The sequence below is a fragment of the Sminthopsis crassicaudata genome, chromosome 5 (assembly GCF_048593235.1).
Source record: "Sminthopsis crassicaudata isolate SCR6 chromosome 5, ASM4859323v1, whole genome shotgun sequence".
Classification (NCBI taxonomy): Eukaryota; Metazoa; Chordata; class Mammalia; order Dasyuromorphia; family Dasyuridae; genus Sminthopsis; species Sminthopsis crassicaudata.
This window is the reverse complement of record NC_133621.1, coordinates 283,493,432-283,512,927: the sequence shown is the minus strand read 5'-3', so window position 1 is coordinate 283,512,927 and position 19,496 is coordinate 283,493,432. Positions and strand designations below refer to the sequence as shown.

The 19,496-nt window shown below is 40.2% G+C and overlaps 1 protein-coding gene across 4 annotated transcripts in view; it reads right to left on the bottom strand.

The window, feature by feature from the left end:
* Positions 1–19,496, bottom strand: part of CFAP54 (cilia and flagella associated protein 54) — a 279,694-nt gene that overhangs the window by 75,498 nt on the left and 184,700 nt on the right. For all 4 annotated transcript variants that reach the window (XM_074271318.1, XM_074271319.1, XM_074271321.1 and 1 more), the window contains 3 exons: positions 16,050–16,254; positions 10,267–10,343; positions 8,196–8,365 (listed from right to left, as the gene is read on the bottom strand). In XM_074271318.1, coding sequence (XP_074127419.1) covers positions 8,196–8,365; positions 10,267–10,343; positions 16,050–16,254 — 452 coding nt within the window. The remainder of the gene's footprint in view (positions 1–8,195; positions 8,366–10,266; positions 10,344–16,049; positions 16,255–19,496) is intronic.

Sequence of the window (19,496 nt, the reverse complement as noted above, 5' to 3'; positions counted from 1 at the left end):
TACTTGTTGGTGGGAGAGAAGATACTGATTTAATGGGAAAGGTCCTTAATCCAATTTGGCGAAGTCTAACATATTCCAGAGTGGGAGGAATAAAATAAGGCTAGATGGGATAAACACTGTGGAAAGTCATAATGTCAGGACACACTTTATCCTGCAGAAATAGAAATGACCACCAAAGCAGATGCAAGGCTCCCCAAAGCCATACATCACCTAAGAAAATCACATTTGTCCACCTCTTTTTTAATGAATAAAACAACACTTTAACAGGAACTACACTCTAATATGGGTTGTGGGTTGTGTGTATGACCCCTCCACAAATGACCAGGGAGCACTGAAGGCTTTGTTTGGGCGAGTGAACTGTAACTTAGGGAGGTTATTTTGGTAGACACAGAGGATGGATTATAGAGGGGAGGAGCTGGAAAGAGGAAGACCAACTTAAAGAATATTGTAGCAATCTAGATGCAAAGTTATGGAGACCTGAACTAAGGTGGAGTTGTGAAAAATTGTGAGATGGAAAGATCAAAACAGACAGATAGGAACGAGACAGAAAAAACATAGGAGAGACAGAGACAGGCAGCAGAAACATAGAAGAGAGACAGAGAGAGGGACGGAGTAAAAAAAATGGAAAGGAAGCAATTCATCAGAAAAAAAAAATATCTTAATTTTTAATGTATGAGTCCATGGTATTATATGGTAGCCAAAAAACCAAACAAGCAAAAACACCTTCATGTAAGCACGGGCTGCCTTCAGAGTTACAAAGTTTGATACATGGAAAGGTGGCAGCTTTCATGGTGTTCATATGGAGTTGAACCCATTCTGGGTTTCTCCAGATAATCTTTATCTTCACTCAGAACTAAAATCAATATTCCAATTGAGCCTGACCAAGGCAAAAGTATAGTATCATCCCATCATCCTGGTCATGATACTTCTCTGAAGGCAGCCCATGGTTCCATGAAGCTCAGCTATTTTGTTGGTACCTAGAAGTTCTGGCTGAGGAAGAGCCTTCTCCCAGTGCAGACTAACCTAGACTTAGAGCCTGGACCACTGAGAGATCCAGGGGCTTGACAATGTGATCAAAGGCAGAACTTAAATTAGGTCCAGCTCTTTAATCCCCTAACACCATGCTATCTCATCACAAGCATCTAATGCTTATAAATTTTTATATTTATATTTATTTAGCTTTATTACTATATTATATTTTTCTTATATCTCTGAACTTGACTTCTTGAGCCTATTTAAGACATTACTTTTAGTGCCACAAAATGCTGCAAAATTAGATGCAATCCAATGGTTTAGCCCGTCAAGATCAGCTCAGAAAGAGGTAATGAGATGACAGTGACCGGAGAACCAGCCCTGGGGTCAGGAGGACCAGAATTCAAATCCAGCCTCAGATACTCACTAGCTGGGTGACCCTGGGCAAGACATTTAACTCCAAATGCCTTCACACACACACACACACACACACACACACACACACACACACACACACACAAACACACACACACACACACAAACACACACACACAAACACACACACACACACACCCTGTTAATCATACAACTTTGTTATTCGATGTGTTAGCTATCTCTCTCACTGCTCTGCAAATCACACAAGTATATCTTTTTTTTGTCTTTTATTTAAGCCATCAATAAATGTGTGAAACAGCCATATCATCAAGCACAGATCTCTGAGGTATCCCATCATTAAAGACACCTATATCTTTAATTGTAATTATATGTAATATAATGTAATTGTAATAATATGTAAATATATGTATGAGAAATATACATATATAATGGAATATATGTGTATATACCCACATTTCTTATATATGTATATATGCATATGTACTTATATGTGTACATGTATAATAAATGTGGGTGTATGTGTGTGTATATGTATATATATATATATAATGTGTGTATATATTTTTTCCATGTCCATATTTTCTTGCAGAGAATCCTTTAAGAAATCTTGAAGACAAATGGGATTCTGATGGGGAAAACGGTCAAAGAACACCAGTCTCAGTTATTATCTAAGCCTTTTGTCATAATACATATTTCTCAGAACTCAAGAGCAGACAAGCTATTAATCCTTTAATTTCATGTAGCACTTTATAGTTCTCAAAGTGTTCCATTTCATTTGCGGCTCACAACCACTCTGAAGTGGGTGTTATTATCTCCATTTTAGAGATGAGGGAATGGAAGCTCAAAGAATTAAGGTACTCTCCCAGGGTCACCCAGGTAAATGTGATCCAGCCTTGAGCCTCTGAAGCATAACCTTTCCAAGCTGAAAGGGGCTTGAGAGGTCCCCCAGTCCAATCAGTCTCTGAATTGCACATTCTAGATCGAAAATGAAGATATCAACTTGACATTTGGGGCTTGGAAATTTCCATCATCCCTCTTTGAGGAAGTTTCGCTTTGATTTGGCACAATTGTTTCACGCCACCAGCTCTGCCTTCCATTTCGCCTCAATTTCTGAGCATCTCCTCGATGAATGACTGTTCCCATCAGAGGCTCTTAGGTAGGACTCGTGGGCTCCAGGGGAGAGCGGATGATGTCACTCTTGTTCTAAACTCCGGAGCCTCAGAATTCAGATTGCAGGATCACCGGATGGGGTGATGGGCTTGGGGAGGGGGCTGCCCAGTGGGCTGTGGCCGGTGACTCAGTGAGGTAGTGCAAGGGGCAAGATTCTCTCTCAAAGCCGTGGGGGGTCAGGTACTGAATGATGTTTCCCCCGGCTCTGAGTCTCACTCCACAGGCTTCCCCCAGACCTCAGCTGCCTTCTCCTCCTGGGACAGCCCCCAGCCTCCAGCCCTTTTCTTTCCAAGGTGCATTCCTCCCAGAACTCGCCAATTTTGAGGAAAAAACCCAGCCTTCATCCCTCTCTGAGCCAAGTTTCTGGCTTCCTTTCTGCATTTCTTCAAACTTGACTATCTAGTCCCCATTTGGGGACCTTTCCCCTTACCTCCACTTGCTCTCTTTCATGTTGTCTTCCACAATTAGCTCTTTGAGCTAATTCTTTTTACATATATGTGCATCCCTAGCAACTTATACTGACTGCTCTGTCTGGGATCACTATGTCCCCCCTGTCTCCCTCTCTCCCACTCTGGAGATACCCTCTCTGGTATCTCCCCCCTCCATATCTGCTTCTTTTGTCTGTTGTCTCCTTCCATTAGACTGTAAGCTCTTTGTGGGCAGGGACTGTCTTCCTGTTTCTTAACTGTACCCTAGCACTTAGCACAGTACCTGGAGCATAGTGGGTACTTAAGGTTTATTGGCTGAATTGGACTTAGCACTGTGTATACTTATATATGTATGCACATGTAACTATAAGTATCTATATCTGTATATACACATGTGTATGTATATATGTGTGTGTGTGTGTGTGTGTGTGTGTGTATACTGCAGTGGTAACACATTTAATATTTGGGGACACCTTAAGGAGAGACAGACAGAGACACAAAGAAAAAAGACAGACAGAAAAAAAAAAGAAAAACACAAAGAAAGAGAGAGAGTCGAGAGAAAAGGAGAGAGAGAGAGAAGCAGAGGAGGAGAGGGAGGTGGGACAATGAGAAACAAGAGGAGAACACGGAATGGAGGAAGAAGCCACAAGCATGTAGGAGATTGCTGGCATCTAAATATTTCCTATCACCTGCACGCCCAGAGATTGATAAAAGCCTCTGACTTAGATGGAAGAAATCATTCTTTTCCTGGGTGAGCTGAGATTTCATTCTGGCTCCTGGACCACAAAACTTCCTGTATTCTGTTGCTTAAACTAATCTGTAAGACTTCCCCATTACTGTGTAATGTTTACTTTGATAAATGTGTTTGTTCATTATCTGTGATTGTCTTTTGTGTAATAAGTGTTTGGAAGGAAGGAAAGCTACACGGGCTGAGTTTAAGCCGTTTCTTTCTCTCCATATCTGGGAGGGGGGCTATCTCCCCTCACCACCAGTTACCAGGAAATGAGGATTCTATCCTGAATCCTAAATAATAACTGTATCACCAGATTGAAAATATCTGATGGATAGATTTAATTCCAAGCCCAACATCCTTCTTGAAGATGAGATGGAATGACTCCCCAGATGTGGCTGTCCACAAATATCTATAAAAGTAAAACTCCAGTCTCACTGAGACATGGAATGGAGCATGCCAAATTTAGCTATACATCCCTGTTACATGAATCACTCTACTCATCCCCTTATTAAACAGCCCATCATATTCCTCTCCTTCCCTCCCTCCCTCTCTTCTTCTCTTTCCCTCTCCCTCTATCTGTCTCTCTCTCTCTCTGTCTCTCTCTCTCTCTCTGTCTCTGTCTCTCTCTCTCTGTCTCTCTGTCTCCCTCCCCCCCCCCCCCCTCTCTCTCTCTCTCTCTCTCTCTCTCTCTCTCTCTCTCTCTCTCTCTCTCTCTCTCTCTCCCTTCCTCTCTCTCTCCCTTTCTCTCTCTCTCCCTCTCTCTCTCTCTCTCTCTCTCTCTCTCTCTCTCTCTCTCTCTCTCTCTCTCTCTCTCTCTCTCTCTCTCCCTTCCTCTCTCTCTCCCTTTCTCTCTCTCTGTCTCTCTCTCTCTGTCTCTCTCTCTCTCTCTCTCTCTCTCTCTCTCTCTCTCTCTCTCTCTCTCTCCCTCCCTCCCCCCCTCTCTCTCTCTCCAAAAACACACATAAATCAGACATATTATATTTTGAATGTGTGTATGTAAGCACAAGATAGGAAGTAGACTTGTAATTAGTACAGAGAATGAGAGGTGAGGTAATTCCTTCTATTAATGTTTCTTAGACCTTACAACTAATATTTTTTGGTGAGCCAGCCCTTGGGCCACTGAGAGGCTAATTGACTTGCCCAGAGTCAGAACAGCAAGAAGCGGCCTTGAACTCAGAACCTAAACTTCCCAGCTTTGAAGCCCCCAATCTTGAATCTACTTCATCCTGTTGCCTCCCTACCTACGAATTGGGGGTGGGGCTATTTCCAAAGACCCTTCGGAAAAGAGGCTCCAATTTCACACAAAGTAAAATGCAGATGAAGCCTCTAAGAAATTTGCAATTTGAGTGCCACCCGTCAAAGCCAGGAGAAAGCAGCCCTGGTGTTTGATGAAGGAAATGGGGCCCGGGAGGAGGTGGCAGTGCAATTTGAATAACTGTGATCACATTTTTTTTCTGATTAACATTCACAGCCAAAATGGTCAGTTTCTTCATAAAAATATCCATGCAGCTCACTCTTCCTGTCAATTTTCTTGACATATTATTTTATTAACAGCATTATAAAATGTCAAGCTAGCATTCTTGTGAGAAAATGACTGTCCAACACTCTCAGCAGTGCCCAAACAGAAGATAATGAGGGGGAAAGTTCATGGATGAAAAACTCCATCCTGTCAGAAGGTCTCCCCCAAAAACCAAGTGACATCCGAGAAAATAAGAACACCTGATTTTCAGGGAACATTTCCCTAAAGGCTGTTTCCAGGTATTTGAAATGAGAATGATAAGATTATGTTTGCATAATATTTGAATCCACCTATTCTAGACTACGTCAGTTCTCTAGAACTTTTCAGATTAGTGCACTATTCCTGTTTCTTTTGTTTCTTGAGGTTTCTCTATTTTTTTTCATCTCGGATTGACTATAATTATTCATATATAATTATTGTCACCAAGCAATTGGCTTTTCATGAAAATAGTAAGCTTGAATAAGCTTACCAAAAAAACCCACTCCAAATTTATTCATTAAATTAAAGAAATATAAGTTAAAGCAATTCTGAATCTGCTTATTATCTTTCACATTGGCAAAGAAGATAAAAGAGGAAAATGGCAAATGCCGAGGGGAATATGGATGCGCTCTGAGGAGGGCCATGATCAAGCCATTCTGGGAAGAAATTTAGAATTGTGCCCCTGAAGCTTTGACTTCCATTAGAGAAGCTTCTCTCCAGCAAATCCTCCTGAAATATCTGTTCAAAGCAGTAAATCAGCTTCAGTTTACTCTACAACTGTCTACATCACAGCCATGGGAGCAGACATTTCTTTCCGTCTTTTCTCTCCAACCGGCACTAAAAGGAAAGGCCATCATGGAACTCAATGTTGGGCAGCCTTCAGTTTCCATGCCTTGTCTTTTGTCCAAAGGGTGAGCACGGAATGAAAAAGGTATGGGTCTCTCCTCCATCAGCGTGGGCTTTCAGGATCTCCTTACCACAGACTAGATGAATTGACTTGCCTAATATCACACAGCCAGTAGGCATCAGCTGTGGGAATGGAACGCATGCCATAAATCTCGACTTGTAAAGGATTTTGGAGGTCACCTAATCCTACTTCTAATTCCAGAGGAGGGAACTTGGGCCCATCCCTCCTCTGGAATTAGAAGATGCTGCTGGACTGAACCTGAAATCTTTTCTCAAGAGAGATTTCTCAAAGGGTAAACTTTTCCTTGTAATATTACATTTCCAACAAACAAAATTTAAGTCTACTCTGAAAGTAGACATAGAAGAACATCCTGAAAAAATATATATTATTGTAAGAATCATATCATTATAGAACTAAATAAAATGAGTTTAATCAATTTCACCTACTTTATAACATCATGATTAGCTTATTATGCGTACTCCTCAAAAGCAAATTTCCAAATAAGCTCTAATTCCAGGGTAGGGATCTATTTCTCATTAGCTGGCACAGTGAAGAATGGGCCGCTCTCCAAATCCACTGTCCCAGCAATATCAGGGAAACATCCCACTAAGGCGGTTTTAGAATCTCATTACTTTGCTAAAAGTGCCAGTGGAGATCATGCAGGGGCCTCTGGAGAATGTACTTTGACAACTTTAAATATAACAAAAATAAGATCATGGAATTAAGGGGGGAGGGAGAAGAAATAATAACCTTGTCAGGATTTGACACCACCAGCTGCACCAGCATCACTGACTCAGCCATCTGCAATCATCCCCAATCCTCTCTTTCTCTTAAGAGGTTTAGTATATAAGTTCAGAAGCTGTTACGTTTTTGGAATTTTTTAAAATTATCATTTAGATATAATTGGTAAAAAAAAAAAAATCACATGTGCTATTTTGAGGTAAGCAAATAAGTTATTCCTAAGTTTTTCTGGCATTTAAAAAAAAAAGCAAAGTTCAAATTAACTTGTGTGTTCTTTATAGAGAAGAAGGAAATCTGCCAGCAATATGCTCTAATAAACCAGTTATGAGGATTTAACAGCTGTCCCTTTAAATTTAGACATATTTAGTAGTAAACCCCCTGATATTATAGAATCAGTGGGCTTTGGGGACCCTGGAACTTCCATACAGATGTAAAATATAAGTCATTTTAGAAATTAGGGGGGAAAGAGAAGACTTTAAAATTAGTTTAAATGACTTGCCAGATCTGAGATTCAGTTTCCATTTCTTGGGGAGGCAGAGGCAGAATAAAGGGATTGAGGTTATTCAAGGGCCTGAGGGCCACCAGGAGACCCGTGATCTGGGGCCACCTCTGGGCCAGAAAATCTGTGGGATTCTGGAGACCCTGAGCCAGGCGCCGAGGGCCTGCATCACAGTGGGAGTTTTTTCAAGGATGTTTCCTCCCTGACCACGTTGGAATGAAGGCCACCATATCACAGAATCCAGAATCTCTGCCTTGGAAGGGACTCAGGGACCACCTGGTCCAACCAGTGTCTGAAGGAGAATTCCTACCATGATAATCCTGACACGTGGCCTTTTGGGTCTTGGGGGAGTCCCATTCTACAGCTCAAAAGCTAGCTAGCTCAGAGGGAGTTTTCCCTCATAACAAACATAAATGTGCTTCTCTGCATAGTCTATCAACCCCTCCCTTAGACAGCAAGTAACCCAATATATCCAACCTATCTTTTCAGTCATAGTTCCCATTCTTCTCATTCACCCATTCCCTGAACTTGACATTCCAACTTCTATACCACCATACCTTTGCTCAGGTCATTACCCCAGTGTTTAGAAGCACCTCTCCTCTCCTTCCAAAACCATCTCAGGTTACATCTTCTCTGTGAAGTCTCCTAGATCACCTTAATCACTTCTTCTCTCTTGCTTCTCTAATTGCTTTTATTATCTCACCTGCATACTTGCTACATCTCCCTCTTCAAGGTCAAGGGCGGCTTTGCTTCTGTCTTGTAATCTCAATACTTGCACTTAGTAGATGCCCCAAAGTTTGCTCAACTGAACTAAAATATAGTAACCATCGTCTCGTCCAGTGTCCACTCACCTGAATGGAGCTTGCTGTCTCTGCAATGCAATCGCAGCTAGCTGTAGTTTGACTTCAATCATGATCTCTAATTCTACTGCGCTAAACTGAACTATCCTCTTGTGGATGGCTGCCTCTGCATTTTCTATCAGCATGAGAAGCTTTTCTTCAGCCTCTGTAAGTAAAATTCCCTAAAGAACCAAAGAAGGAAGAAAAAAAACATTTAAACGTCAATCTTATGGCAAGAATTATGAACATGGGGTATACAAATGGAAAAGGGAATGAGAGATTACCCACCAGGAGCCCACAATGCCAAGGACTTTGGAAAGTTACTACATCAACATCTAAATTCCAGAATCATTCAAATAAGGACCAGTTGCTTATAAATTAGCCTAACATTCAACAAAATCAAAATGAATTAAATTTTCTGCTTTTGTTATGCACCTGTTCCCTGAATATTTTTCCTAATTTATAGGATTCTATGAATGAAACTGGTCAAAGGTTTTGCCTAAACCCAGCAAATTTGCAAAAATGACAAGAGATAGAAAATATCAGTGCTGAAGAAGTAGATAAAGATTTTACAGATTTTACATACCCCAGATATAAACACTACCTCGGTGAATACATGTAAGTTATACTAGAGAAAAAGAAGAAAACCAATGGCAAAGGGAGCTTGTGAATTATTTGCCTATAATCCCATTTTATTATTTTTGTAAATGTGAGTCAACTAAGTAGCAAAATAAGAATAATGAAATACTTTGTTATCCAACAGAGAATTAGGGGTTCTGTTATTGTGTTTGCAGCAGAGAAGGAAGGATATAAAAAGGAGACCAGGTTGCTTTTCAACAGCAAAGTTCTAAAACCTCCATGTTATAAAGCAACCCCCAGTATTGAGGAATATATTTTTGGCACATTACATGAGAATTTAGGAATGAAACATGAAACAAAAGCACAATAATACAAATAATCTCTAGTGCTTCAGTCATAATGGAAAGTCATAAATAGAAACTCCCAGACTTTCCTTTATATTTTTTTTTATTTTAGAAAGAATAAACCTCCAAAATCCAGCAGGAAGAAATAGAAAAAATCCATTTAAAATAACTGTCGACATTATAAAATACTTGGGACTATACCTGCCAAGACAAACCCAGGAACTTTATAAATATAACTAGAAAAACTTTTCATTCAAATAAAGACAGATCTAAATAATCTGGGGAAATAATAATTGCACATAGGTGGGCTGAGCCAATAAAATATGAATGACAATTCTACCTAAATTAATTTACTTGTTCAGTGCGAATTGGTCCAACCATTCTGAAGAATAATTTGAAACTATACCCAAAGGGCTATAAACTGCATACTCTTTGACTCAGTCATGCCATTACTAGACATATATCTCAAAAAGATGAAAGGAAAAAAGGAAAAAGGATATATCTATACAAAAATATTTATAGCAGTTCTTTTTGTGTGGGCAAAGAATTAAGAGACTTAAGGGTTATCTATCAATTAGGGACTGGCTGAATAAGTTGTGATATGTGACTGATGGAATACTATTGTATGAACTAATGCAGAGTGAAGTGAGCAGAAAAGGAGATCATTGTACACAGTAACACTAATTTTGTAACAATGATCAACTGAGAAAGTCTTATATCTGATAAAGATAATGATTCAAGACATTTCAAAAGGACATGATGAAAAAATGCCATGCTCTTCCAGAAAGAACTGATGAATTCTGGTTGCAGATTGAAGCGTACTTCTTTCATTTAACTTTATTTTTCTTGCTTTTTAACAATGACAGCTAATATTGAAATATTTGGCATGACTTCACATATAAATTGATATCATTTTGCTAGTCTTCCCTATGATTGTGGGAGGAACTCAAGGGAAGGAAAGAATCTGGAATTCAAATTTCTTTAAATGTTAAAATAAATAAAGCATAATAATTAAAACAAATATCTGTCTCTTCAAAGTTCGACTCAGACACAGTATCACACTCTAGTCCCATGGCAGCACAGCCCTGAAAGTGGACATGGCCAAAGGCACAAAGATTGAGTGACTATGCACCCTGTAAAAAGTGAAATGTTAAAATTACCTTTAGTTTACTTGGAGTCAAATCCTCTTTGGCCTTGGTCAGAGTAATGATGGATATAGGTTCTTCTTTTGCATTTTCTTTTACATGGAAACGTGAGGTTTTGGAAAGTAAAACACAAAGTTCAATATTTCAGCCAATGAAACAATACAGATGATCCCAGTGATAACAACCAATGTCCTAAGTCCAGCATTCTTGGGAGGGAGGGAAATCTATGAACTTTTATTTGTGTTTTTTTATATTTAGATAATTATATTTCAATATAATTAATAACTTTTATAATTCTATGTATTTTTGCATTTAAAAACATTATTTGGAAGAGTAGTTAGATTGTCAAAGAGGTCCATGACACAAACATGTTGAGAACTTCAGCTCATCTCTCAAAAGACTCAAGTCTACTTATTATGAGCCCAAATCTCACAATGACAATAACAATAATGATGATGATGATAAATATTGTTGCTGTTGTTTAGTCATGTTTTCAAATCAGTGACTCCATTAGAGGTTTTCTTGGCAGAGATACGGGAGTTGTTTGACATTTCCTTCTCCAGCTCATTTTACAGATGAGGAAACTGAGGCTAACCAGAGATAAAAGAGTTGCCCTGGGCCAAAAATCTACTCAGTGAATGAGACCAGATTTTTACTCAGAAAGATGAGGCTTCCTGTCTATACTCTATCCACTGCAAGAAGAGGAAGAAGTATGCTCAAGGACCTTGTATCAGGGAAACGATATGTACATACCCAGGTATGATAATAGCAGCTAAATTTATATTTCTCTTTAAGGTCTGCAAAGAGTTTTATGTGGATTTTCTCAATAGCTTCTCACAAGCTTTTAAGGTGGCTGCTGTTATTATCTTTTGCCTAGTCCTAAGCTAATTGGTTACAACTTGAACCCAGACCTCAGCTCCAAGTCTAATATTCTATTTACATGCTATTATAAGTCATAATGGGGAAGGGACTTTGAGAAACTTCTTGAGCCCTGGCTATCAGGAGACGTGTGGGTGGAAAATCCCATTCAGAGGTCTGAGGTACCGTTTATTCACTTACTGCTTCTGAGTATAAAAATGCCTGGATGGCCAGAAGGAGTGGTGTGTTTTCCCAAGATGCCTTTCTACCAAGGTCTCTCAAGACATTAAATTCAAAACTCTGCCTAATCCCCATGACATCTACTTCCCTTGTGTCTATTTATGTGCCTCATTAACTAATTAGGTAATTTGCTCAGATGTACTCCTTAATTGACACTTACAACATCTGTTTCAGACAGTCAGGACATCTATTATTATCTGGAATTTCCAAATGGAAACACCGACTTGTCCATAATCCCACATCCAGGACTGCATTTTCTATGCTACTTGGGGGCCTTAGTAAGGTCACAAGCACTTGCCACTGGCCTCAGATCTATGTGTCTATCAGAGAAAAGAGGGTGATAGCTAGGACTAAAAACAGGGTGAGATGACAGGGGCCTTGACCCAGGGTGCTGAAATTTGGAAGGTTCAATTCAAATTCATTTGGCATTAACTTTGTGTGTGTGTGTGTGTGTGTGTGTGTGTGTGTGTGTGTGTGTAGTTTCTCTCAAGAAAACTAATAATAAAAGCAGTACTAGTAGTTAGTAGTAGTAATAACAGTGATTAGTAATAATAATTATAGTGGTACTAGCTAGTTCTAGCAATAGTAGTAGTTAATAGCAGTAATAATGGAAGTTAGCGGTAGTGGTATTGGCATAATAATGGTAGCAGTAGTAGTGGTAATAGTTGTTGTAATAATAGTTCTTGTTGTACTAGCAGTAGTATAGTAGTAATAGAAGTAGTAGTAGTAGTAGTAGTAGTAGTAGTAGTAGTAGCACTAGTTGTTGCTGTAGTTTGTTATTAATGATAGTAGTAGTTAGTAGTATCAGTGGACTCTAGTAGTGATAGTAGTTGTTAATAGCAGAAGTGGAGGTAATGGTAGTGGAAGTAGTAGTAGTTGTTGCTGTATTAGTGATGCTAATAGTAGTATCAGTAGTCACTAGTAGTGATAATTTTTAATAGTAGCAGAAGTAGAGGTAATAGTAATAGTAGTAGTTGTGTAGTTTGTATTAGTGATAGTAGTAGTTAGTAGTATCAGTGATCTCTAGTAGTGACAGTAGTTGTTAATAGTAGCATTAGTGGAGGTAATAGTAGTCGTAGTCGTAGTCATAGTAGTAGTAGTTGTTGTTGCTGTAGTTTGTATTAGTGATAGTAGTAGTTAGTATCAGTGGTCTCTAGTAGTGACAGTAGTTGTTAATAGTAGCATTAGTGGAGGTAATAGTAGTCGTCATAGTAGTAATAGTAGTGGTGTTGCTGTAGTTTGTATTAGTGATAGTAGTAGTTAGTATCAGTGGTCTCAGGTAGTGACAGTAGTTGTTAATAGTAGCAGTAGGGGAGGTAGTAGTAGTAGTAGTAGTAGTAATAGTAGTAGTGGTGGGAGGAGGAGGAGGAGGAACAGGAGTAGGAGTAGAAGTAAGGAGTAGTAGTCATAGTAGTAATGGTCAGCAGTACTTACAGCTTGCATTTATATAGTACTTTGACAAATATTCCCGCATTGTATCCTCACAACAAACCTAGAAGGTAGGTGCTTTTTTTGTCCCCACGTTACAAAAGAGGAAACTGAGGCAGAAAGCTGTTAGGTGATCCTTGCCCAGGGTGGCAGAGCTAGTAAGTGTCTGGGGTTGCTTAGAGACCAGTCTGCTGTTAAGTCTGCCAGCTACAAGTCTCTTTCCTTTCCAGTCCATGCTCCCCTCAATCGACAAAGTGAATTTTCTAAAACACAGGTCCAGCCACGTGATTCCCCTACTCAATATTCCAGTTGCCCGCCATCGGCTCCAAGGTCAAACACAAAGCCCTCTGTTTGGTGATTAAAGCCCCTCTGCCAGCACCACTTTTCAATCTTCTCATGCCTTGAACGCCAGATAGTCTTCCCCCTGTGACCCTGGGCTCTTCCATTACATTGTAAGCTCCTTGAAGGCAGGGACTTACATCCCTAACTCTTAGCACAGTGCCTGGTATATGGTAGGCACTCAATCCATGGTTATTGACTGATTAATGGGGTCCAAACCAGGTTTTCCTGATTTCTAGTGCAATCTGCCACCCAGTGTCTTGAGGACATCTTCTTTCTCTCTCTCTGTACGCCCAGTGCCTGTTATAAGAAGGCACAATGGTGTAGGTAAAGCAACGGCACTCCCACAGGATGTCAGCACTAGCCATCCGAGGATGGCCATTAAATAAAGAAGCTTAAACTCTAGACATGGGATTTTGCTCCTTCTCAGGGTACAAGGCTCAGTAACTCTCCTAGATTGAAGCTCATGCACTCAAGACTTTTTCTTCTCCGGTGTTCTGTGACTGGCAGGGTCCTCCAACCACTTCTCAACACCATTCAGGGATTCTCAAACTACCGCCCACGGGCCACATGCTGCCCACTGAGGACATTTATGCTGCCCGCCGGGTTATAGCAAATGGGCTGAGGGGTGGAGACAGTGTGAGCTTTTGTTTTTACGATAGTCCGGCCCTCCCACAGTCTGAGGACCACTCATAAATCATCATTTGGGAGAAAAGGGGAATAGACTCAATGGCAGCATCCTGCCAGGAAAGCCTGCTACTACCCTTATCTCTCCTTGAGTCCTTCCATTCAAGCATCTGTTGCCTAATAATGGCTGCCTTTGACCCCCTGACTGCTTCAGCTTTTTTATTTCAAGTGGGGAGTCAACCTGAGACATGGAACCCTTGCCTTAGTATTGCCTTGTTTTCTTTTTACCAAAATGACATCCATGACATTTTTATCAATCATGAAATACCACATAGTCCTCTTAATGTCATTAATTTGCTCAAAGAAGACATAATATTAGATGAAACAGTGTTATAGAGGGCTATCCCATAAAAAGCTTATTACAAATGGGCACATCTTCCCAGCGTTTGTTTATATAATAGCTTATGTTTTTCACTATCAGGAAAAAAACAGCATTAGTTTACATGTTATCCGTTATCAGGCCTTCAAAAAAATCTTTTCAAATTGTATCTCATTTAAATAATTTCATTTTAAAACAGCTAATTTCCACTCGCTTTTATGTGAAAATTCACTCTGTAACGTGGTAGGGAATTTTCTACTTTCAACACAAATTCACATTTTTAGTATAAACTAAAAATAGTTGCTGATTGCTACAGAGATTTTACAAAGTTCAATAAATGAAAACCAATTTAATAGTCACTAAATTATGGCAAAAGCTTCCTAATTTTTTTAAAACTAATTGACCCATCTGATTTGGTAAAAAGTCTAAATTATGGAATATTTGAAAAGCAGCACAGTTTTATTACCTTCAATAAGGTACTAAGTCTAAGCTAACAGAATGTTACTTAGCTTTTTATTAAAGAATAGAGAAGAATATTTTTAAATTAGCTTATCATTTTAAAGAGCTGAGTACTTCCAAAGAAAGTACTCGGAGGTTTCTAAAAAAGTTTCTTCTCCTAAGTGATTTCAAATAGTCTGTTATTTTGCTTTCTCTATTGACCTCAGAATAACTGAAAGCACAGTAATTTCCCAAATGCAACTAAGCCTGTTCTCTTATCAGCCAATGCCCCACTCAATTTATTCGCTGTCTTTGTTGAATATCTGTCCGAAATATATTTTGACTTATACAGGATGTGGTAGGAAGAATGTTACATAAGGAGCCAGCTCAGACTTGGGGTTTGAATCTTCCTCTGACATTTATTAGCTGTCAGCCTTAAAAAGTCACTTTACCTTTCTAAGCCTCGGTTTCCTCACCTGCAAAATGGGAATAACAGTACTCGCAGGAATGTGTACCTTCAAGCACATTCTACATGATACCTTTACTATTATTGCTGATGAGTAGACTTCACAGACTTCCCATCAAAGGGCCTCCCATAATCCTGAGGAATTAAAGAGGGCATAGGGCCCAAAAGTCAGGGTGGAAATGTACCATGTAGCAAATAGCCTATGGCACATCATCCTTGCTAGCAAAAGGAGACGGATGTGGGATTGCACCAATCGTAAAGCAGGGGTGAGGAGCAACAACAGGTGGATGGTCAGTGGAATATTATGTGCTCACGGAATGTAAGGGCACTTAGAGGAAAGCTTTCTTTTCTAAAAGGAATTTATAAGAAGAGAGGAAGAGAATGAGAAGAGCTGGGAAGATTTGCATAGGTTGCAGATTGCGAGGTGGGAATCCCTGCACTGGTGAGATCAGAGTCCTACTGTCCTATCACCTTAGTAGCTCTCTTCTTCATTGGCAGTGAAGGGAGGGAGGAAGGGATAGGTGGAAGGGAGGGAGGGAAGGAGGAAAGAAAGGAGAGAGGGATGAAGGAAGGAAAAAGGAAGAGAAGGAGGGAAGAAGGAAGGGAGGATAAAGGAAGGGAGGGAGGAAGGTCACTTAGGAGGAGTGGTCACTATGTAAATATTGATATTATACCTTAGAGGTCATAAGTCATAAGTTAAGAATGGATCTGAGAGGTCATTTAGTCCTATCCAGATCCTGTAGGTAGTGAGTGACTGAGCTAAGATTGGAATCCAGCGCCTCTCGTCCCCAGATCGAGCCTTCCTGACAGTACTCACACCGTGCTCCCTTCTCCATCCCTTCCCACTACTTCACCGGCCCACCTAGTGCTACAACAATGGACCGTCATTTTCTTCCTGAAGGAGAAGCAGAGACTTGCTCCTGATTTCCCCTTGCTAGCTGCTAAAGAGAGGATCCACAGAGAAATCACCCCAAAAAGACTCTATCTAAGGAGATTGAGTAACAATTCCCCATTTGGGATTACCTTTATTTAACACGATGTGGATTTTGCTTCTTTCGGAACTATCTTGGAAGAATGATTTCACATCACTTTCTGGCAGGCAATTTATTGTTGCTGCCAGACTGATGAAAAAGCGCATTTTGACCAAAGTAAACTTATAGTTTAAGGCTGGATGGCAGAGTGTAGTCGCACATCCGGGGTGGCTTCGATTCAATAAGTCTTCCAGGGCCTACAGAGGATTGTGAACGAGAATGAGGAAAGCATCATTTGGGGCATTATCAGTTTCATTCCCTGATGAAAATAGGACAGAAGAAATATCACTCTCTGCCCCTCCCTAATATTGTGCCCACCACCCAGGACCATCCAGGGCATAAAAGGAGAATTTTTACTGAAAATACGGCGCCACCAAAGGGATGCTCTGTTGATTCTACATTGATCAACTGTGAAAGTTCTGCACTGCGGCAACAGAAGAGATGCCATGGAATACTATTGCACAATGGCATGAAGGAAACCTCATCCCCATCAGGGGAGGGTCCTATACCACAAGTATGGGCGAACACTCCAAGGAGGCTCCACAGGGAGGCCCGGGAAGATGAAGAATGGTATTTAGAGAGCTTTAAAGGTGGGGCTTAAAATAGATGGTTTTATTTCATCTCTACAGCTGAAGATACTGGGAGTATTTAACCTAGAGAAGAGAAGATGGGGGGGGTGATGCGTTGTCATGTGGAAGGAGAATTAGACAAATGAATGAAAATGGGCCTACATCTCCGAATCAATGAAACTCTTCTCTGTGTCAGGTACTGGGGAGACAAAAAGAAAAATCATTGTGGTCCCTGCTCTCAAGGATCTGGGTCACATTTGAGGGAAGATACTCTGTTTGGTTCCAGAAAGTAGAATTCAGATCATTTTACTGATAGAAAGAGACAGTTTCAGTTCAACATAAGGAATCCATTCTGAACAATAAGAGCTAATGGGCTTATCTGAAAAGTAATGAGCCCCCCATCGGTGAAGGTTCTCATGAAGAGACCTGGTGACTACTTGTCTGGAAGGAGAGACAGAAGGGTTCAGTTGGATTGGGTGACTTCCTAAGTCCCTTCCAGCCGAGATGCTGAGATTCTGATGTCGGGTGAGGCTGTGTAGGAGGTAATACCTGTCCCAAAGAGCAGTCAGCATTTTCTGCCCTTTCCTCCCACTCGAGGTCCACCGGTTTCTTTATCGCTCCATTTCAGTCCTTGTTTTTGCCAAGCTCTGAGACACCCTGATCCCTGCAATTCTCAATTTTCATGACCTCCACGTCTACTCTACCTCTGCCCTACCCAGGGATTATCATCCATTAAGCATTCCCCAATTCTGGCGCTCCCCTATCAAGACCCAGAAGGCTGAAACCCCCTTTTGTTCCTTTACCTCTCTCACCACTTAAGATGCTCCAAACTCGGTCCCCTGTTTTCCCTCTTCATCTTCCTACTTAACTTTTCCTTCGTAGCCTGAAGCTATCACTGCCCCACTCCTCTCCTCTCTCTCCTCTCACACAAATCATCTTCTTAACCCCCACTGTCCCTACTCTGTTCAAGACCACTCCTGGGTAACTGCCATTCTTTGCCTTCTCTTCTCCTATATTTGAGCCACATGGCAGTACTGGAATAAATTATAAATTACAAAACTTTTGACATGAACTGTTCTGATTGAGTTCATATCAGAAGTTATATGAGCTAGTTCCCCTCGACCTTCATTACTGCTCTCACAGAATTTGTTAGAAATTTCTCATAGCACTTTATAGGGGACTCCTTCCTCCCCTCCCACCTGCCTCTCTTTGCATTTGCTACATCTTATTTGCCTTGTGTCATATTTACATGTTTTCCTTCTCAATATATTAGAAGCTTCTTGAGTTTGCTTTTGTATGCCTCACGCTTAAGTCTAGACCCTTGTATTTCATCTAAGTGTCTATTAAAAGAACTTGAACCCAAATGGATGGAACTGTGTTGAATTTGGAGTTGATTAGGACTAGGAGTGGGCAAGCACATTGAACTTCTGTCTGCCCACATGGGGCAATTCCTAGAAGCTGCCAGGGCTGGCCTTCAGGAGCATCCAAGTCAATTCCTTAAAAGAGGAGCTCTGACCCCTTTTGGGATCATGGCGCCAGATTTTGATGGCAGCTGTCAAAACCTATGGACCTCTTCTCAGAATCATCTTTATTGTCCACATGCATAAGGAAATGTTAAATTTCCCTTAGAAATTAATGAAAATAAAGATAATTTTTTTCATTTTTTCTTAATAATTCACAGGTTCTTCCCATATCCCCCATGCCTTCCCCGAAGAATCCCCCAGATTAAGAAGACATCTATGATGTCTTCAACAGGTGGTCATCCAATTCTCCTCCAATACCTCATGAGGAGGGCACATGCCAGCTAATCCTGAATTCTGCTTCCTTATAGCTTCTGTCTCTACCTTTCTGCCTGAAAGTGGGCAATTGTTGTTGGCCTTATCATTGCTAGGAAAAAATGAAACTACTGGATTCACTGCCAGGAAAATAGGCATTCAGAGTCATGGGGTAAGGTAAAGTGGAAGTTCAAAAATCAAGTCTCCTAGGACTCGTCTTCTACCTTCTCCAAAGGCTGGACTCCCATCATCAGCAGAGAGATCCCAAAGAGATTCCCAAGTTGGTTGGCTCAGCATTCATATCTAGGATATCGATAACTCACTACCAGAGTTGGACAAGTTTCAGTAAAGACAGTACTTCTTTTATAACTTTGATGCAATCAGCAATGATAATTATATACAAACACTTAAGGATCAACAGAAGATTACTGAGTAATATTCTTTAATGTTATTTTCCCTCAATGCAAAAAAAAAGTGCGATCTAAAAGATATTAAGCAGCCCCCAAAATAGTATTTTAATTAGTTAACTAACGAGTTCATTACTTTGCCATTCTCATTTTATATTAAAAGAAAAAGATCTGAGTGACATTTCCTTTATACATAAAATTATTCCTACAGGAGAAAGCCGGAAGAAATGGAAAAGATGACCTGACATTTCTTTCTGAAAGGAAACAAATACTCTTCAGCTTTCTGAGGTCTTAGGACCTTGAATGAAATACAAATGTGTGATTACATCTTCCTAATGGCAGCCCTTTCAGTACAGGCTCCTTGCAGGGAACTCAAGATCCATTACACATTCTAATGCAAGGGGAAAAAATGAGGCATCTGAAAATGAAGTCTTTGGAATGAAAGTGAGCAATAAAGGAGGAGATTCATGAAGCTACTTTTATTCAGAGGAAAGTACATTCCTAGCACAAGTTATATGACATGGAAATGACTCATAAATGAATTTGAAAAGAAAGTCTTCTCAAAACTCTTTAAGAAAAGTAAAGAACTTTTTCAAGGGAATAGAACCCAGAAATAATATAAAAAGATGGCTGCATTATTTGGGGTCATTTTCCATAGCAAAACAGCATGTCCATCCTATTCTCTATG